The sequence below is a fragment of the Corvus kubaryi genome, unplaced genomic scaffold (assembly GCF_017639235.1).
Source record: "Corvus kubaryi isolate FWS band 111438036 unplaced genomic scaffold, C.kubaryi_AGA036_p1.0 37397, whole genome shotgun sequence".
Classification (NCBI taxonomy): Eukaryota; Metazoa; Chordata; class Aves; order Passeriformes; family Corvidae; genus Corvus; species Corvus kubaryi.
In genome coordinates, this window is record NW_024581136.1 from 20,626,341 (window position 1) to 20,647,115 (window position 20,775).

The 20,775-nt window shown below is 46.1% G+C and overlaps 1 protein-coding gene across 11 annotated transcripts in view; it reads left to right on the plus strand.

Moving 5' to 3' along the window:
• Positions 1 to 20,775, plus strand: part of PLCH1 (phospholipase C eta 1) — a 58,107-nt gene that overhangs the window by 28,569 nt on the left and 8,763 nt on the right. For 7 of the 11 annotated variants that reach the window (XM_042042303.1, XM_042042306.1, XM_042042305.1 and 4 more), the window contains 16 exons: positions 1,588 to 1,734; positions 2,082 to 2,325; positions 3,562 to 3,691; positions 5,260 to 5,430; positions 7,303 to 7,396; positions 9,345 to 9,548; positions 10,668 to 10,788; positions 11,645 to 11,816; positions 13,320 to 13,427; positions 13,999 to 14,160; positions 15,858 to 15,875; positions 16,121 to 16,192; positions 18,756 to 18,850; positions 19,522 to 19,619; positions 20,102 to 20,281; positions 20,374 to 20,481. In XM_042042303.1, coding sequence (XP_041898237.1) covers positions 1,588 to 1,734; positions 2,082 to 2,325; positions 3,562 to 3,691; positions 5,260 to 5,430; positions 7,303 to 7,396; positions 9,345 to 9,548; positions 10,668 to 10,788; positions 11,645 to 11,816; positions 13,320 to 13,427; positions 13,999 to 14,160; positions 15,858 to 15,875; positions 16,121 to 16,192; positions 18,756 to 18,850; positions 19,522 to 19,619; positions 20,102 to 20,281; positions 20,374 to 20,481 — 2,124 coding nt within the window. The remainder of the gene's footprint in view (positions 1 to 1,587; positions 1,735 to 2,081; positions 2,326 to 3,561; positions 3,692 to 5,259; positions 5,431 to 7,302; positions 7,397 to 9,344; positions 9,549 to 10,667; positions 10,789 to 11,644; positions 11,817 to 13,319; positions 13,428 to 13,998; positions 14,161 to 15,857; positions 15,876 to 16,120; positions 16,193 to 18,755; positions 18,851 to 19,521; positions 19,620 to 20,101; positions 20,282 to 20,373; positions 20,482 to 20,775) is intronic. The other 4 variants (XM_042042308.1, XM_042042313.1, XM_042042307.1 and 1 more) reach the window with 1 other exon arrangement.

Sequence of the window (20,775 nt, forward strand, 5' to 3'; positions counted from 1 at the left end):
GACAAGCCGTGTTTGTTTTGGTAGGGACCCAAGGCAAACCTGACCTAAACTCATTTCCACAGGGAAAGGCTGGGTCTGCCAAGAAAAGGCATTCCTGTATGGGTGTAGCTAGGGAGTTTTAGAGACTGTTTTTGCTTCAGTTCCTCTTCCTTCTCTCAGGTTCTGAGTTTTCCATCCCTCGTGGAATAAAGGTTTGTCTTCCTGGTTCTTTGTGCATCTTCAGATAGATCCAAGTTACTGCTACCCCAGCCAACATGTGGATATGGTGTAACATCTCCTTCTAGCTTGATTTATGTCACATTGGTGGTTTACCTTAAAGCCCTTCCAAGCTCACCTTCATTCAGTGCGTGTGCTGGTCCAGGGAGTGCCATTATTTATGGACACAATAAAGGACACATTTATTGCACTCACATGATGCTTTCAGAAGAGTTTGGTTCTGTTCAGCTCAACCTCAGTCCCCTCTTTCCTCTAAGAAAGACAGTTCAGGGAAAAAGCTCCTTCTGATGTGTTTTATTCCATTTGGGGTTTGCCTTGCAGGCTCCCCGTGTGTGAGGGAGCCAGGGGAGGTTATTCCAGTGCCAAGGACTGTTCATCCCTGGTTTGCCCAACGTGTAGGTGCTGCTCTGACTGCCTGTGAGTGTGTCAGAGCTATTGGGAGCTGGGAGAATAAATAAATCCCAGCTCTGGCAGAGAGGATTGGGAGTGTGGGTTAGTCTTTGCTGTGACACTGAGGAGCACTGCAGAGAGAAGTGCTGGAGAGAGGAAGGGTGATAAGAAATAAAGACAGACCCAGAGAGTTTATTTGGGAGCCAGCCAGAGTGTAAACAAATCACCCAGGGAGGCGAATTTGGAGTGATACCAAGTGAGGAGAGGCTGTGAATGGATAAAACCAGAAGGTAATTTAAGAGCATGGATATATACTGAGATCAAGAGGAAATGTTATCTTGATCCTCGTGTTTGGAAGGCTGCAGGAGGGAAGATGTGAGATGAAATGGAAGAAATGGGTTTATTTTAGTCAAAACACAGAGGGGGAAAAAAGCCTTATCATCCGGATGGGATGGGTGGATAAAAGGAAATCATCCCAGTGTGTGCTCAAAGGTCGGTGGCAGCATGGAGAGGGTGTGAATGCGTGTCTGTGTCATTCTGTGGGCAGCTCTGCCAGTGTCACAGCACGAGGGACAAACTCCAGGGTTACTAAGCCCAAAGGACTGTGGGGTTTGGATGAGCATCTCACCAGTCCAAATACATGGAGTGCTGGGGTTTAAAATTACAGAACTGTGTGTAGTAATATAAAAAAATGTAAATAAGAAAAGCGTGGAACAACCAGAGAATACTTTTCTTCAACATAGATTAAAGCTTTCTTTGCCTCCTTTGTCATGAGGGTGTCCTGACAGATGATCTGTTCCATTTTCCTGTGTGGAGAAGGTGGCAGTGAAGAAGGAGTAGTCTCCCAGCACTGCCCACTTTCTGTCATTCGAGGTTCAGGTCGGAACTGTTGTGTGCCTGGCAGATGCTGGAAGCCCGTTAGTCATGTCATTAGTGGATGAAGTGGCTGCTCAGTTGAATTTATTCTGCTCTGCCTCACAGTTGAAAGATGCATGAGTGTGATGCAGTCTGGGACGCAGATGGTGAAGCTGAAGAGTGGAACCAAGGGGCTGGTCCGTCTCTTCTACCTGGACGAGCACAGGACCTGCATCCGATGGAGGCCCTCCCGGAAGAGCGAAAAGGCAAAAAGTAAACTCCTCATGTTCCTTCTAATATCAGTTCAGTATTAGAATGTGAATTACAGAGCTATACAGGGACTCATGGACTGATGGGAGACACTTGGTGTCTGTCTCTCCTGCTCCCTTTCTGTAGCCTCAGCCCTGTGATGTTCCAGGGAGCACTCGGAGCCTCTGGGGCAGCCGGCACTTGGCACAGCCATGGCAAGGAAAACCTTCAGTCCAACAGGGCTTTTGGATGTGAAGATGTAACATTAATAAAGTTTAATGCCTCTGAGCCTGAATAACTCAGAATTGTTAGAAGCAGGAAGAGGCTGGCTGGCTGTCCCAGCGTGTCCTTTTGTTTCCCTTTCCCCCCAGTTGTCATCGACTCCATTTACAAAGTCAGCGAGGGCCGGCAGTCGGAGATCTTCCACCGCCACGCCGAGGGGAGCTTCGACCCCAGCTGCTGCTTCACCATTTACCATGGCAACCACCTGGAGACCCTGGACCTGATCACATCCAACCCGGAGGAAGCTCGCACCTGGATCACGGGGCTGAAGTACCTCATGGCCGGGATCAGCGACGAGGACTCGCTCGCCAAGCGCCAGAGAACGCACAATCAGTATCCTTTGAGAGCTGGGCCTTCATCCTGGTTCATATTCCTGCCTTGGCTTTAGTCACTTCAGCACAGGGTGTCCTTGCACCTCCTATTAAGTGACCAAAACCCTTCCACTGAATGCAATGGAAACCTGAGCAATGGGTTTGACATGGACACTTATGTGTGTGATAAAACATGGGCTGTGCCTTAGGGACTGGATCAAACTGCATGGGAGTCAGGTGATAGGCTTGCATTTTGTTAATTAATTCCTTTTTGAAGGGGCAAACCAGTTATTTCTAGGTATCTCAATATCTCAGTAACTCCTGGCCATCTCTGCTTCTCTCGCGTAAGTCAGATGTCTGTGTCCTTCCCAGCCTTTATTGTTTGTCAGGAGCACAAATCTTTAAAGCTCTTAAATGTTTGGTGTAGACCAGTAGCCAAAGTGAACCTCATGTCCACTGAATATTTTCTTCATGTGCCTTTTTTTTAACAACAGAGCTGACTAAAATGTTATACACAAAGAACACTCCTCTCCCTAAACAAAAAAAAACCCAAACCCAAGGCCATGTTAATTAAAACTGTAACCTGGCTATTCTTCTGCCTCGTGGAAATCTCCAGCAGTCACTTGTAAATACTCCTGGAGAATATACATATTTCAGGTATTTTTATCTCCCGTGTTTGATTCTGATCCACAGCAGGCACAGGTCCATTGGGGTTGTATTGCATGCTCCATTGCACATGTCCTCAGGTTGCTATATTTAACCATGACTTTTCTGAGCTGCTCCTATCTGCTGTATCTTCTCTCCTGGTGAAACATTGCTGCAAGTCCTCTTTGTTTTATCCAGTGTGGCAGCTGGGAGACTGCACACAGAATGACTCTGTACCACTCCCAGCTACTGCAAGAACTTAGCAGGAGGTGCTGAGGGATATTTGTGCAAGGAGGGGGTGAAAGGTGCTGGTTGGGAAGTGAAGCTCGGGTAGAATGAAGAGAGAGGTGGAAGAAGATCCCAGAGTAAGCCCAGCAATATTTGAAAACTTTAGAGCACATTCTCAGGGGAGGAATCAGTAGCAGAAATGGGAGTGCAGAGGGGCTGGTGTTGTGAACTGAGCTGTAAATAATTGCCATAAACCAGTTCTGGTTTTAAGCATTTGACCGAGCTGTAGTGAGGGCAGGGGCAAAAAGGATTCTTTCCTGAACTGCCCTGCCTCCCTTCTCTGTGAAGAGATCACCTGTGGTGCCTGTCCTTGACACGCTGGCAGCTGGGTGAAGCAGACCTTTGAGGAGGCTGACAAGAACGGGGACGGGCTGCTGAACATCGAGGAGATCCACCAGCTGATGCACAAGCTGAACGTGAACCTGCCCCGCAGGAAGGTCCGGCAGATGTTCCAGGTCAGTGCCTGGGGAGGACTGGGCCAGTGAAGGTCCATTTCTGGGCAGATCCAGAGCGGGATCTGCAGCTTGGGACTAAAATCCCTGTTCTTTCCAGCACCTCACAGGCTTTTTCAAAGTCTTACCTTTTTTTAGACAGAGGCATCAGGACATTGTTTAAATGACAAGGAGCACACAGAATACAAGTTATCAGTGTTACTCGTTCAGCTGCATTGTTGGCTTCAGCTCTGTGAACTGAATTGTTCAATGCTGACATTGATGGACAATGAAGTTACTTTGTTGCTATTGAAATATTTTTTCATTTCCTTTGGGGAAAATTATTTAATAGAAACTGGCTTTATGCAAGAAATTAGGTTTTCTTTAACAATTTCCTCATATTTAGCCATTTCAATTTGATTGATTTAGAAACAATTTTTTACTTCTGTTGTCTGAAAACAGCTCCCGTTTTCCACCTGTCCTTGTGTTTACTGTAGGAAAGGAAAGATAAGCCAAGGACACAATGGAGAGCAGAAAATGTCTTCTTCACTTTTCCAAACCAGTACCAGCTCAAAGCTGGTTTGCTGTAAAACATGGGAAAGTTGAAGAATCTTCTATGGTCAAAAGTACTTTGTTTGTCTGGCATAAAATCCCCATTAGAGATACATCTTTGGAGTCTGGAGTTACTCCCAAACACCTGGAGTCTGGAATCTGGTGGAGCGGTGTTGCAGAGATGAATTTGGGTTATACTTGTTCCCACAGATTATAAATGTCATAAAGGCATGTAATAGATATAATGATTAAAAATGCCATTCAACACCATTTAGCTGGGAATTCTTTTCCTCTCAGCTGACTTGCTGTGATAGGAGTTCACAGTTCTTGTTTGCATGGAGACCCACACAGTGCCTGCCAGCCGTTCTCCAGAATATATTCCTTGTTTTGAAAATCCAAAGCAATCCTCTTAGGCAGATGTTCACAGGAAAAAGCTTGTATTAGTGTGTGATAAGTACTGTTTTCTTCTCTTCCTACCTCTGAGGAGAAACAGAAAATCAAGACTGGAGATGTTGGGTGTATATTTTGGTGTGGAGTCTCAGTGCTGCTGCAGAGTTGTCCCCTCTGCAGAGTGCTGCTGGGGCTGAGAGTGCTGCAGATTAAATTAATGTGCGTTTAAGACTCTGATGTTGTCCTGAATGTTTTAAGACACCAGACTGTTGTTGGGGAAGCCATGGGGTGATATTGTTATGCCTGTTGCTGTGTTTTAATCCAGGTTAACTGCAGGGCATACAGGAGGGCAAGAGATCAGAAAAAAGTCCAGGGTGACCCTCTTTATGGGGGAAATAAATCTGAAATTAAAGAAGGAGACTAGAGTCTCATAGGGAATCTGTGGCTTTAGTTTAGTAACTGCTTTCACCAAAAACCCAAGAGATGATGATATAATTTTACAGTTATTTTAGCGTGTTAGAATTTGTGTCTGAACAGTCTTGCAGACTAGAATTTATTAGATTTCTGTTGCTGTACACAAGTCTTGATCTGTTTTATTCCCTGATTTCTCCTGTATGGAGCATGTTTACCTGAGTGCCTTTACCTCTTAGGAGGCAGACACAGATGAGAACCAAGGAACCCTGAACTTTGAAGAATTCTCTGTGTTTTACAAGATGATGTCCCTGCGTCGAGATCTCTACCTACTGCTCTTAAGCTACAGTGACAAGAAAGATCATCTCACTGCTGAAGAGCTTGCCCAGTTTCTGAAGGTGGAACAGAAGGTATGGCAATATCTGCATCCATGTCTATGGCCATGTACTCACATTCCAGGGTAGGGAAAGGATCTTATGGAAAATATTAACTTGGGGTGGAGGGCAAAGCACAGATGTAACAGAAGGGAATTCTGAAGGTTTTATTGTTTTTTGAAATGCTTCTAGAAAGTGTTGGAGCTCCTTCGGATGATTTTTGAAGTGCCCAGGATAGTGGTGTGAGAGGGTGCTCAGGGAGCTGGAGCAGGAAGAGGAACATGTGACAGGGGGGTGTACAAGGACATTCTGGAACTCCTGAGGGAGCAGAAACCCCGAGCTGACAGTCAGGTCTGACATTCTGCATCCTCTTTTTGCTCTGTGTGCCCTCCTGAGAACACTGAGTGGGCAGAGCTGTCTGGGGAGCTGCTCTGCTCAGCATTGCTCCAAAAGCAAACCATAAAAAAAGTGAAACCAGCAGCTCCTGGAGATGAACCTCTTGGCTGGGCAGGTTGGAAGCTCCTTGCCCTCCTGTGCCCCTTCCCAGTACCCAGCATTGGGAGATCAGGGAGATCCCCCTGAATGTGCCCAGTGCCAACAACATCCTGGGGCAGGACAGCATTGCCTCAAAAGCTGATCATGCTCCCAGCCAGGAGGCAGCTCCCCAGTGCCCTCACCCAAACAGCATTTTGGTTTTGCTGTTGTCTGGATGCTTGGAAATCTGTGGACAGTCTGTCCTGCTCCATCTGCTACTCCTTTGGCAAGATGTTCAATATTCTGCAGCCTGAGGACAGAACAAAAGCGGGTTGGGGTTTTTGTTAGCTTGCTAAACTGGCTTCTTTTTTAGGAGAACTCCCTGTTTAGGAGAACACCCCATATTATTTTTAGTGGAGTACTTTAAATTGTAACAGAAAAATGAGTAGCCAAAGTTATCATCTCTCCAGCTGCAATTAAAAAAGCACAAATGAGTGGACTTCCCCAGCAGATGCATCTTTGGACTAGATTAGACATTTTCATTCCTAGAGCACGTGAGAACCCCACAGTGGGCCAGCAAGAAGCCATGAGGGATAATTGAAAAGTTATTTTGAGCCAGCTCGTGCCAGAACAGGGCCTGCTCTGAGCAGTGTTTGCAATCAAACACCAACTTGAGCAAGGATAATCAGTTATTTTTTCTACTGAATTGTTCTTTTTTCTATTATCCCGTGTAATTCCTGCAGCATCTTAGGATGGTTGGCTTATCTGGGACGTACAAACAGTGAACAGGATGATGGCACAAGTGCCAGAGGTCTGAGTGCCAATGTTGTCTTCCTGTGGTGTTGGTCGTGGAGAAATGAAATCCACCCAGTCCTCATTCTCCCTTTGGTTCTCTGCAACTCAAGGCAGTGAGGAAAGATGAGATGGGTGATGGAAGCTGCTTCTTTCCTTTAGTTCTGAAGGAAATATAAGTGTCTTCTTGTAAGTGCCCCACAAATCAGTTAGAACCTCAGCTGTGGGCTAGCTGAAGCTGTTGACAAAATTCCTATTTGTTTCAGAAAAGCTGCTGTTTTTCATTTCAGAATTTAATTATTTCTCTCCTAGCCTGTGTATTATAGTGGACTCCCTTGGAAGTAATGAAATCATAGGAGTGGAAAATGCATGAAAATGAAATCAGACCCTGCCAAATCTTTCTGCATGTCTAAGAAGATTATATTAAAGAATATAAAGTGATAGTTCTCATTTCAGCAGTATTGGCCAGTACAACTATTAAGGCTGCTAAACAGCTAATTTTAATCTTGTGACTAAAATGTCATAGGTTTTAATTGATGGCTATCTCTCACTCCTATTTGTCTCCTCCAAGTTAAGCAGATTTTCACATGCCGGTGACATGGCATTAAAAGTAAGTGTACCACCACTGTTGTTTTTGTGCAGATGAATAATGTGACACCAGAATATTGTCTGGACATTATACAGAAGTTTGAAGTGTCAGAAGAAAACAAGAAGCAAAATGTTCTTGGGATTGAAGGTAAAAGTTTTGATGCCAGAGTGAGTTTTGTCTTGCTGCACTGCAGTGGAGTAGAAGTGCTTTGATGGTGTTTTGGTGAGGCTTTTGCTGTTTGCCTGTGACACAAAGTCCCCTGGATCAACAGTTGGGAGCGTGGGTGCATTTTTGTGAGCCCGGGGGAGATGTGAGTAGGTGGGGTGAGGCAGCAGCTCTCCAGCCATCCATCACAGCCATCCTCCAGGAGTGGGGATGGATGCCTGAGGCTGTGGGGATTTATTGCTCACTTTATGTTTGTAAGGCAAACACAAACTGTCCTGTGCCATATAGTTTATGTTATAGCCTGCTCCCAGTGAGGTAATGAAAGCCAAGTGTTCATTCTGCCCTTGCTCTGGAGATCTGGGATCCTGCACAATCCATTCATTTATGCTTCTGTGAAATAAAGTATGGATAGTTGCATTTTCAGTGGGTTTTAATACCTGATTCACACATTCACAAATGCAATTTAATACCTGATTCACAATTGCAAATTGTATGTTTACTCAGAATCCAATTTAGTATCAAATCAGACTCAGAGCTGGGATGAAATAGATTAAATGCCATGGTGAGTTCCTTTGCCCAGAAGGAAGCTTCCATGGAGCAGCATAATGTACATGGTGATTTGGGGAGGGGTGTAGGAACCCAGAGTGCTGAGAATATTTCTCTGCCTCTTTTTAAGGGTTCTTACCCCCCTGAACAATGCTGTTTTAACCTCCAACCTTGGAACGATCAGACAAGAACTAGAGAATAAAGTGGTGTGAATTAGGTGATAGACTACTGTGTAAGATTGTCACAGGGTGAAAAATTTAGAGGTTTTGGGCTTCTCTTTGTAGTAAATAGGTAAGAGTAAAAAATATCAAAATGGAGGATTGTTATTGTTCTCTAAACCTTCTTCTCCTTCTCTTACTACTCCATGTTCTGCAGTAAAAGTAGTTTGGGATGATTGGATAGAGAATTCTGCAGTTACTGCCCGTGTTACTGAATAATTGGTAGGAAAGTGAAAATAATATAGGTTTTTAGTAACTATTGGTTAAATTATCTTTAAAAGGCCATGTAAATCTTGATAATTAGACTCCACTCCTGCTTTTCTGTGCTCTACGCTGTACCTGGGTCACGCTGGTGGCTCTGTTCCTCTGATAAGACTTCATAAACAACTATCTGGCAGCATTGAAACTCCAGGAAGAGTCTTGGTTTATCTTTGAAACTCCTTGCAAGGACTTTTAGAAAATTCTCTCCCATCAGGAGGGATTTGATTTATGGCACAGTTCAGTGTCAGAGGGGGGAAGTAGGAATCTTCCTCCACATGGTATTTAAATCCTGGGTATGGCCTCCCTTCAACAAGCTTCTGATGTGACCCAGGGTGCTGCACTCCAGCTGAAATGAGGAAAGTAAAACAAACAAGCAGTGACACTTAAAAAATATTTCTGCAAGCATTTCTGCTCCTCTTAACCTGCTGCTGCTGCTTTTATCTCTGAGGTGCTTTCAGGGCTGGTATTGTTTGCACTGTCCTTTGCAAATATTATACATGTTTCATTCTTAAAAGAGGTATTTTTAGAACTTTCTGTTTAGTGCTGCTCTCATTTAGAGGGTTATAAATCAAGTACCATCTTCTTGAATAAGCTTGCAGAAAGAAGAAGACTGTGAAGCGAAGATGGCTGGGTCAGTGACTTGGCTGCTGATCCACGGTGCTCCTTTGGGTGGCTGCTGCCTTGTGTGTCCCCACACTCACTCAGGGCACTGCCGTTCACAGCCCAGGAGTGCCAGCAAGGAGCTCTCTTAAGAACAAGGCATTTGCTTCCGAGTCAGTTTGCCTCCACTCTGTCCCAGAGCCCGTACCCGCTGATCCTCAGCTTTGGCAGGAGCTCGGAGTGTTCTCCCTGCCGTGTCCGTGCCCGTTTCCTGCCCATGGCTGACGTGTCCCTCTGCCCCCCAGGCTTCACCAGCTTCATGCGCAGCCCGGCGTGCGAGGTGTCCAACCCCCTGCACCGCGAGGTGCACCAGGACATGGAGCAGCCCCTGTGCCACTACTTCATCGCCTCGTCCCACAACACGTACCTGAGCGGGGACCAGCTGCTGTCGCAGTCGCGGGCCGAGATGTACGCGCGGGTGCTGCAGGCCGGCTGCCGCTGTGTCGAAGGTGGGCTGGGGCTGCTGCTCCGGGGGCTGCTGCTCCGGGGGCTGCTGCTCCGGGCACGAGGCCAGGGCCAAACACCCAGCACGATGCTGGGCTGGCTCAGGCACTGCAGCGCTTTCTGACCACTCAAAACTGAATTTTTCTGTTGCACATGATCACCTTGGGCAAGCACCGCAGGCACCAGAGAATCACAGAATGGTCGGGGTTGGAAGGGGTTCTAAAGATCATCCAGTTCCAGCCCCCTGCCATGGGGGAGCGTGGAGATCACACTGGATTCTTGTTTAAGCTCTGCATGATTTAAATAATAACAAAACATTCGTATTTTTAGATTAGTATTTGTATTTTTCTTTTCCAGAAATAAATGAAATCTTTTGACAAAGTTAGACTCAATATTAATTTTTTATGACTAGCATTACAAAAAGTCATCTGGAGAAAAAATATTGTTAATCTCTATTTAAAAATTAATTAGAGAAAATGAACCTGAGAAAATTGGGCAATTGCCTTCTGCAGAACACTCAGCAGCATTATTTTGCTTGACCTCAAAGCTATCGCAGCTACTTCAGAGCCCGGGGAATAGCTCTGCGGCTTTCTCCTTGGGAAGTTTAACTGCCTGTAGAGGCAACAGCAGTGACAAGTTTGGTGCAAATTCAGGGTACAGGCGTTCCTTAGGAAAAGCATTCTTATGCTGGTCCATTCTACATGTGCTGGATTTGATGCTACTCTTCATACAATCAGTTATAAAGCTGCAAGTTAAATTGGGAGTGGGAAAAGATAAATTCTTTTTATATAGTTTGTCTTCAGAAGCAAAAACTGCTTTCCCAAGATAGCTGTAAAGGTTATTTGACCTATTACACTTTGTAGTTTTATATATGAGGAAAAAAACTTCAATTTAATACAAGGGAAAAAACAGTTCTAGGATGCAGAATTCTCATCTGACTGACTGTCGTGTTAGTCTGAGCTCAGCTGGCAGGTCAGAGGAGATGGAGTGAGAGGTGGCAAGGGGTGGGATGAACCTCGTTGGCCCCAGCATGGTTGAGCAGGTGAGCTCTGCTGGCAGCAGGAGCACGGGAATGGTTGAGATCAGAGGCATCTCTTAATGTCTGACTTTTCTGGTCTTAACAGTGGATTGTTGGGATGGCCCGGATGGGGAGCCCGTGGTGCACCATGGCTACACCCTGACTTCCAAAATCCTCTTCCGGGACGTGGCAGAAACCATCAATAAATACGCCTTCATCAAAAATGAGTAAGTGTGGAGCCAGCTTTGAAGCTACACATGTTTTTCCGTAGTTAATCCCACATGGGAAACAACCATCAAGCCCAGGGAGTGCAAATATTCCTTTAAACACATTAGGGTTGATTCTGTTGCCCTGTTTATTGCCCATGTTGTGGTTATTGTTCTTCCCATCAATTAAGAGAGAGAGCTCTGCCTGAGTTGAACCTTTGGTGCTCTTAAACTCAGTAAGGCTTTGGACAGTCTGACACTGCTGAATATCTTTCGATAGAACTTCCCACTCGCATCCACAGGGAAGTTCTCCTGAAAAATCAATACTGTGATGTTCTCTACCTACTGAAAATACTTTATTTCAGCAAGAAAATTGAAAAGCTGTCACATGTGTAGTGTGAGGAAATACTGAGGTGTGGGATAGTGTTCTGAATCTGTTTGATTTGCCATGGTGCTTTATAACAGTTTATTATAAAAACTGTGGACTTAAACCATATATATATATACACACACACACACAGCAGTCTCAAATCATGAGTGGGTGTAGAGAATTTTGAGTAGTCTAAGAGAATAAAAGGAAAATACTTCCTTCTCTTTATTTAAAAAAAAACACCCAACAGTGGATGTGTGGGAAAAAAACAACCAAGCCCAAAAGTTTGGTGTTATTGATGAGAAATACGAGGTGTTACTTTCAGAACTAAAGGAGGTGGTTCTTCATTTGGTGTGGGGTTGGTGTGGGGTTCCTTGTCATAGAACCCTTGGGCTACCAAGAGGTTAGAAAGCAGTGGGGCAAATTTGTGGAAGAACTCAGCTGTTCCATCCACAGGTGTTGTCTCTCCTCACACAGCTGTGACAGTGTCTGGGGGTTTGTTTCCAGGTTTCCAGTGATACTGTCCATTGAAAACCACTGCAGTATTCAACAGCAAAAGAAGATTGCCCAGTACCTGAAGGAGATATTTGGTGACAAACTGGACTTGTCATCTGTGAGCACTGGAGATCCCAGACAGCTTCCCAGCCCTCAGGATTTAAAAGGGAAAATTCTAGTGAAGGTAACTTGCTGCTGGGCATGTTCAGAATGCAACAAAGTCAGCTTGTGATATTTATTGTAGATTTTCTTTGGAGGACCAGTTCATACCCCTTTAGTATCTAAACGTTATCTGACAGTCCTTCCTTGGACAAAGTACTTCGGAGTGACAGAAAAGTGAAGATTTCCTGCCTTTCCCCTCACCCAGCTCTGAGCTGTGGTTCATGGAGTGGAGCTCTGTTCATGGTCCATCTGCCGTGTTTGTGGGAGAGGAGCAGCTCAGGAGGAGCTGGAGGAGGCCCCGGAGCCCTGGAGTAGGTGCTCTGTGCAGGATTAATTGTGTGAGCCTCTCAGTCCAAACAGATTTGCTCTGAAAGGAATTTCAAAGGCCAGGATGGATAGAACAGGAAAGAGGCACAAGGCAGACCTCTGAGAGGATGATTAATAGAGTTCTGCCCTATTAGATTGTCTCATTTACTCAGACACCTGGGGGCAATTACTTTGTGTGAACTCTCAGGAAACTCTGGTTCTCCCTCTCTCCTTGGTATCAGTCTGGCTACAGGGATTCACAGTTCCAGTCTGATGTTAGTTTGAACAGCCTGCAGGGCACAGTACAGAGCTGACCCTGAATTAGAAGCCCTTTGAGTGCTCAGCCGTGATTTTGCATTTCACTGCGTCGGTTTTCTGGGGTAGCTGCTGGTTAATGAACTGTGCAAACGTGGGGCTGGTGTTTGAGGGATCCACAGGGAGTTGTGTGTAATGTCACTCACATGAGAAATCCCAGGGCACTGCACTAAAGGCAGGAGAGGCTGGGTGTTCTGGGTTCTTACCTCAGCTTCTGAGCTGGCTTTTCAGCACATCTGAGGTTGTAATTTCAGTGTGATCCTCCAGCTCTCACTGCTGGAGCCCTGTGGGTGCAGACTGCTGTGGAGCTGAGCTGTTTTCAGAATGAGAAATTCTATCTCGAGCATCACAGGATCCCTGCACAAAGCTCTGTCTCCCATCTCCTGCTCAATTTAAGCAGCTCTATTGGAAAAGATAAAATCAGACTTAGGAATCAGTACCTTGTTGAGAAGTAAGCCAGCTTCTCATCTTTTTGCTGTTGTTTTTGCTCTTTTTATACATTTTCCTTTGAAAGGCAGTATTGATTCACTAGCCAAACAATTTCAAATAATGGCATCATTTTCATCCTGTAAGTGTATATAAAGAGTCATTCTAATAACACTCATGGATTTAAGCCAGTGTAAAGGTACCAACATGAAGTGAATTTGACCCACTCATTAGCAGCAGCATTATTAATTTCAAAATGCAGCCTAAAAATCAATCTTCTGCATCTTGAATGTCATTCCTGTCTCCCACTGATGAAGCAGGTATGCTGAGAACATTTCTGTGCACTGAAGCAATATCACAGAAGTTTAGTAGGTGATTTATTTAGGAGCAGTTGGTAAAGCAAGAGGATCAGACTGGGTGCAGTAACTAACACTGACCACATGCACATTTACTGGGGGTGTGTTTTTCCTCATTTTAGGGTAAGAAGTTGCCCTGCAGCCTTGGAGCAGATGCTGAGGAAGGAGAAGTTTCAGAAGAGGACAGTGCTGATGAAATTGAGGATGACTGCAAGTTAAAGCCCTGCTTTGTATGTGCACACAGTCAGCTCCCAGAGTGTGACAGCTCTGCATTTCTTACATGCACACTCCATGTCCTACTTACAGTTGTTAGCAGAGTTTTTAATTTCTAAGTTTTTAATTCCTGTGTCAGGTTCATGCTGTTCCATAGGATTCATTTTTACTGGAAGTGCCTTATGTAAGAGACTGGTTTGAGTCTGTATAGTCTGGATGACTATTAACAGGAAGTGCTTCCTTTTTTAACTGTTTGGAGCAGGAATCTAATGTTTAGGTTGTCTCCAAGTGCATTAGCTGAGAATTCATGCTCTTCTGGAAGAGAAGGTGGGGCGTGTGAGAGCTGTGAGGCAGAGAGAGCCCATGGCCAGGTCTGTGGGGGGGTCTTGGGGGGCTCTGTGAGCTGTGTTGGGAGGACTGAGGGGAAAAGGAGAAGGGAAAGGGCAGTTAAACCACAGGTAGAAGAGCAGAATCAGGCAGGATTAGGCAAGAAGTCTTTTCTTGCAGAGGAAGGAAATGTGTGACCCTCAGTGTGCAATGGGGTGGACTTGAGCGTCTACTTGAGCTTGGTTTCCTGGTGTCTTTCAGGGTAATGGTGCAACTCAGCACCAGGTGGAATCTTTTATACGAACAAAACTGGAATCTCTGCTAAAAGAATCCCAAATCAGGGACAAAGAGGATCCTGACAGCTTCACTGTGAGAGCCCTGCTGAAGGCAACTCACCAGAGTTTCAATGTGAACCTGAAGCAGGTACGTGGGCTCTCCCTTCGCAGCCCCTGTGAGGATTGGACAGGGCCATGTGTTGCACAGTGCTTCAGATGAGAGAGCCAAGAGCTTAGGAACTGGATGCAAACTCCAGGGACATTAAATACAGAGTGAATTTTCTGTGGAGATGTGCCTGCTCTGGAACCAGTGTAGCCAGAAGGGTCATGTGTGTGTAGCTCTGCTTTTTGCATGTCTTCCCACTCCATGGGGTTTATGTATTCCCTGTCAGTTTTTCCAAAACTGGCCCTGGGAGACTTTTCCCTGAAGCCTTCCTTGATGACAGAAAACTCCCTTGGCCTGTGCTGCTGCTTGAGGTGTCTGGGGAAGGTTTTGCTGTGCTGGGAAGGGGCTGTAAGAGTGAAGGATGAAGCATCTGCCCCAGAAGAGGGGTTATTTCAGACTGGCTTTGCAGCATGACCCAGTCACTTTGCTGGTTCCTTTTGGCCTCCAAGGTCAGACAAGTGGGATTGCAGAGAGCAGACTCCTCATATCAGTAAATATGGTCAGAGGAGAGCATTTCAGTTTCATTTTGTGTTGAGGTAATTGCATTTGACAGGCTCCCTGGTATTGGGGAAGGGACTGGCCCCTGGAGAGCATTTGAGGCAGTCTTGGTTAAAGAATGCAAATTTCCATCGGGGGGTTGGATGTGACACCTGAGATTGCCCATCACATGTCATCCACATGACCAGAATACTGAGATCCTCCAGTAATGCCAGTGCATTATTCAAACATCTGTCAGGTAATACAAAGTGCTGGAATTTTCTCATTGATTTATTTTAATTTATGAAGGAACATTTAGAGATCTCTTCCCCTGCTGTGACCCATGTGAAGGTTGTTTTTTCCAAGGGTCTCAAAGAAATTCAGAGCTGAATGACTAGGGATAATAAGTTAAAACAATTGGAAGATTAGTTTATAGCAGTGTTGAACTAGATGGGAAAAAACTAACTGGTTAAACATCATGCTGCTTTGGTGCTTGTGTGGCTCATGAGCTGCCTTTGAGTAGTGCTGTCACAGAGCTCTTTTCTGGGAGTTACTGTGTAATTGATGGACCAGAAAGGGAGCAGTTGGGATATTTTCCTATTTTTTTACTGGTCATTTATATTCCTTCTTTACTGATCTGCCTTTGATTTTCCCAAATAATTGCTATTAAATGAAATAAAAATCTGCTAAAGATTCTTTCTACATGTTACAGAGACTTCCAGCCTGAGCTCTGAGCAAATCTCTGAACACAGGTTATTGATTTTGCTGGGCCCCCAGTGCCCTCACTGTCATGAAAGCCCAGAGTGACTCCAGCTCAGCACTGAACAGGGAGTAGCTGGAGTTCATAGCACTGAAGTACTCACCCAGCTGAAATGCTAGGGGAATATTCTTCAGTTTTGTTTTGCTCTTCAGAAGATGAAGAGCTGTGTGTTCCTGACAGAAGAAGCGAGATGCTGCCAGGAATTATCCAGCTGATGTCTGGGGGCATGGCTGGCAATGTGAAACTCAGCCTGCAGGCTGCCTATGAAAAGTCCACATTTATCTGCTAGGAGATTCTTTTTCCTCTCCCCTTTTCCTTTGTGGCTGCTTTCAAGAGCACTCAGATGTCTTGGTTTGTTGTTTCTTGCCTGGTTTTGCTAGACTGCTTTTTCTACATGGTTTGTTGTTGTCTTGAGTGCTAATGTTAATATTTTTCTTTACAGTTAGAGGATTCTAAACAAGTAAGTAGACAAAGAAATTAGAAAAGTCCTGTAATGAGATTTTGGATTTCAATTTGTGTGCACAGATCAGACTTTAACTCACTTTGTCTCATTTGCAATAACTGTACTTTCATGATAGTGAACATGGGTGACGCACAAGAACTTGTATGAGGTTGAAATTCTGTCTTTTAGAGACTGTAGCAGACTCTTTAAAGACGTTTCTGAAGGTATCTAGTTACACTTTTTATTGCACTTTCTCTGCACAGAACCTGGACACAAAAGAAGGAGGAAAAAAGTCTCACGGTCGATCATTAATGGGCAACTTTGGTAAACACAAGGTGAGTGGAATAAATGAGAGCTCAGGTTGCTGTTCTGGGACTGGCAGCATGCCAGAGACCCTGGCAGTGTTTTACTGCTCCAGACAAGCTTGGTGGGCATGGGGGCAGCGAGGAGAGGGAGCCTGTGTGATCACACTTGGTGTCTTAATACTGTTCAGAAGATTGAGAACCTTTAAGGATGAACAAAAACATCTCATATGACTAAAATACCACCTTTACTTGTGCTGTGGAATTGCTGATTTTCTGATCAAACTTGCAGCAGCAGAAGAGCAGCATAGACAAATGTCTTGGCATATCTTGTTTCCCACACAGCTGATGGTGTCTGCTTCAGTCAGAGCCCGGTTTTGCTGTGTCCCACCCTGGGCAGTACCATGCTGGGACTGTCCCTGCTCCCAGGGGCTGCTGTGGCCAAGTGCTGGCTCTGTGCTCCTGCTCTGTGCAGATGTGTTCTTCCCTGATCTCTTCCTGGTTTCCATGTCCTGGTTATGTTTGTGCAGCTGCTGGGGCGGGCTGCCTGCTCTGCTGCTCTTCAGTGATGTCTGCACCGACCCAGGCAGGAGCTGAGAGCTCTCATTTCACAGCTGGGCACGGAGCAGCCCCCACGAGGGACAGTGCACACGTTTCCTCCCGTTCCTGTATCCTGACAAATGTGCTCCTGTCATCTGCCTGCCCTATTCCCACACTCCCACAGTGCCTTGTTGAGCCTTGGATTTACAGCCTCAGCCTGAGCTGATCCAGCTGCCAGCTTCCTTCCTCCTGGAGTCAGTGAGCGCTCTAGAGTGGGTGACTGAGCAGAGGGGCAGCTCTGCAGCCCAGTCCCTGTGCCACCAGCAGCCCCTCTGCCCCAGCCTGCCAGACCCTGCTGTTCTTGGTCTATGCTAGCCATGGTGAGGGCTGCAGCAAACTCTGGGATTGATAATCTGAGCAGTTTTTTATGATTAAGAGACATTCCAAAGAATTTAATCAGCCATCAGTCCATCTGCCCTGAAGCCAGCTAGGAGCCATCAAAAATTCCCTAAGCAGACTGTATCAGACTGTATTTACACTTCCGTTCCAAGCTTACATCAGTTTGAAGTGCTGTGTTTCCTTGAGCACCTTCAGCTCAGTGTAGGTTACTCACTCAGGGTGTGGTGAGAGCTCCAAGTGCCTGTGGTCCCTGAGGGTGGGCACTGCCCACAGCACCCTGTGCTTGCTGCTGGAGTGAGATGTCACAGGCAAACGTCAGCCACTGGAATCTGCTGGTTATGCCAAGGGCTGGAAAGTCTGTCAATAATTTAATTACTTCAGCTAGTTATCCTAATGGATGTAGCAGGTTGGAAAGCCAGTTTGTTTCACCTCTGCTGAAAAAAATAAGGGTGTATACAGATTTTTTTAAAAACAGTGACTGTATTGTAGGCTGAGGCAACAGGGACATCCTGTAACTGCCCCCTGATGCCTTTCCAGCTGAAGGGATGCCTGGGAAGACTGGTTACTATGGATATTTTGCAGATATAGAATGATCCACCCAACAGTATTGATATGTGACATTTTCAGCCAGCTCTTGTGCCAAATGAATAACCTCCTTAAAAACTACCAGGGGAGGGACAAAGACACTAAAATTGGTAGTTCCTGAAAGTTAACTGCATGGAACATCCTCAGTGCAGACCTTCAGACTCCAAAGTGAACCATGCAAATGATTTCCAATACAGTCAACTTCATGTCAGCACTAAACACAGCAAACTAAATTATGTTCAATACTGTGTGTGACAAGAGGAGGAAAGAAATCTGTGCTCAGTGAGCTGTATGCAAAAGGATAAGGAGCTCCTAGTTATATTAATTACCTCTTGATGAGAAGGGAATTAACTTACTCTCACTTGAAGCTGTGTTTAGTGTTACAAAAGACATAATGCTGAAATTGGAAACTATTAAATCATAGGTGCTTATGAAAAAGGGATTTTTGAGGTTTTAATCTTTTTTATCATAGCTATTTTCTTTATACTGCAGTAATTTAGAATCATGTGAATATTTGTATGTGGCTCAAAAGGGAGTAGAAAGATGATGTTTGAGCATTTTGCCCAGACTCTGTTCACACCTTCACTAAAGAATATGTTTAACTTTCTAAACTGGGGGGGAGCACAGGTGGGCAGAAGCAGTGCTCTTAGACCCTGCTGTGTGTTGCTGTTTGTTAAATACGACACAACCACTGGGATTTCAGCAGGAGCAGTGCCCTGGAGCCAGGGAGCAGCATTGTCCTCTCGTGTTGGGAGGGAGCAGGGCAGGCACAAAGCACACAGTGGCCTGTGCTGGACAGACCCTTGGCAGAAATAACGCTGTGAGGCCTGGCTGGGTTGGCCAGCACACAGAGCTGCTTGTGCTGCAGCCTGGGCCCCTGCTGTGGGGTGGAGTGGTGCTCTGTGCTGGCTTTCCTTCTCCACAGCAGGGAAACTTCTGCTGGCCTAGCCCCAGGGGTCAGTTTTGTCCCTGGAGCTGCAAACCCAGCTTGCCCTCCTGCCCAGCAGCAGCCACGGGAAGGGGGTGTCTGGAGCCCTGACTGACGCAGCCGTGCTTGGCTCTTTCCCCACAGAGAGCTGCAAAGGCAGCAGCCAAAGCCCACGGTGCCTCGGACGACGAGGACAGCCAGCAGCACCCTCCTGGGAAGGAGCCAGGGCAGCCCCACAGGTGAGCTGGGAACCTTCAGGTAAAGCCACGGGCTGCTCTCTGCCATCAGCGTGTGAGGCTGTGCCAGAGCAGGTCACGTGTGTCACATGTGTCGTGTGTGTCACACATGATGTGTCTCACACGTGACACAGCTGTCGGGGTGGGTTTGCTGTGAGCCCCGTGTTTTGGCTGTGTCACCTGTCACAGGCTGCAAGCAGCAATTACCCTGAAACTGCAGAGAAGTGACAGTAACTGCTCATGGGAAGATGCCAGGCCCCATTTCACCCGCTGCAAACAGTGCTCAGAGCAAACTGTGCAGGTTAAAGAAGGTGTATCACAGCCCAGGCAACCTTATTGCATCTGAGAATGGAAAGAAAAAGCAATCAAAAAACTGCCACTGAGAATGCATCTGCTGTCACTGAAATGCTCCTTGGTTTTGTCTAGAACAGCCATGGTGCAGCTAATTCATTATGTTTTAAATGAAACTTTTTGTTTGTGTGGATGGGCTGTGGAGGTAGAGGAGAGCTGTCATCCCAGAACTCTCAGAGGTTTGTCACATGTGGTTCCCTGCTCACAATTGTTCACTTCCTTGTTTGAAAGAACAGAAAGGGGGATTGAGAACAACAGAAAGGTGGATTGAAATATGCCTTCAATAGTGCAAGTGCCTGGTTTTGTTTGGTTGAACCCTGCAGGCTGGCCCGCCGCAGGAAGACGGTGAAGCTGTGCCGGGCCCTGTCTGACCTGGTGGTATACACTAACTCCGTGGCAGCCCAGGACATCGTGGATGACGGTACGGGGCTGCCACGTCCCTTGTCACTCGTGAGAGAGGAGGGGGCAGAGTGCTGCTGTTGCTGTGGCACGAGGGCAAAGCCAGGGCCCAGTGGGGCACTCCCTCCCCAGCAGTGACTCTCCTGCCCCCACTGCCAGCAGAGGATTTCGCTGTAGGTTCCCCAGAGCCATCACTAGGGGTCTGCAGGAGGAAAGGCCCCAGCAGGCACTCTTGAGCTTGGGCTCTTTAGCTGGAGCTCTTGCTTGCCTTTCCTTTCAAATCTGCAAACTTGAGGGGAGAACAACAGACCCTCCTGGAAGCGGGAGCTGGTGCCCTTCAGTTACCCAAGGTACATGATTTGTGTAAGACAAGACAATCTATCCTTGTAACGCTGGACAAAATCTCACGTTGCCCTCAATTAGTCCCCAGGTGATGAGGTGTGGGCTCAGGCCCCGTGCCCTGGGATTGTTTGTCACCTGTGTGTCCATTGTACCATGGCACAGGCTCCACAGGGAACGTGCTGTCGTTCAGTGAGACCAGAGCCCACCAGGCTGTGCAGCAGAAGGCTGAGCAGTTCATGCTTTACAACCAGAGGCAGCTGACCAGGGTCTACCCCTCAGCCTATCGGATCGACTCCAGCAACTTCAACCCTGTTCCTTACTGGAATGTGGGCTGCCAGTTAGGTAGGAGTTGCATGAAAGACTTCCTTCCCTTTTGGTGCGTGTGTGCTAAGTAACACTGTCTTCATTAATGCCACCTGGCTTCTTTCTTTCAGTGGCCCTAAACTACCAGTCTGAGGGACGTGTGATGCAGTTAAATGAAGCAAAATTCAGGGTAAATGGCAACTGTGGTTATGTCCTCAAACCTCAGCAGATGTGCAAAGGTAAGGTTCCAGTGTAGTTATCACTGTAAATGTCAGGCCTTTCACAAAGTGTCCTTCACAGTGAAGGCACAAGGAAGGAAAATGCAAACAAATATAGAATCTTCCATATTTCCATGCACTCATAGCTCTTAGACTTGTACTAGTGTGCAATCCCTTACTGTGATCATATGTATATATGTATATTTTGAGGTCTTTGTCTTACTAACGTGTTGAAAAGAAGTAAAAAGGGTCCTAGGATGATCAGCTGCAAGAAAGTAGAAAAAGCTCTGCAGTGGCCCAGGAGCAAGGCCATCC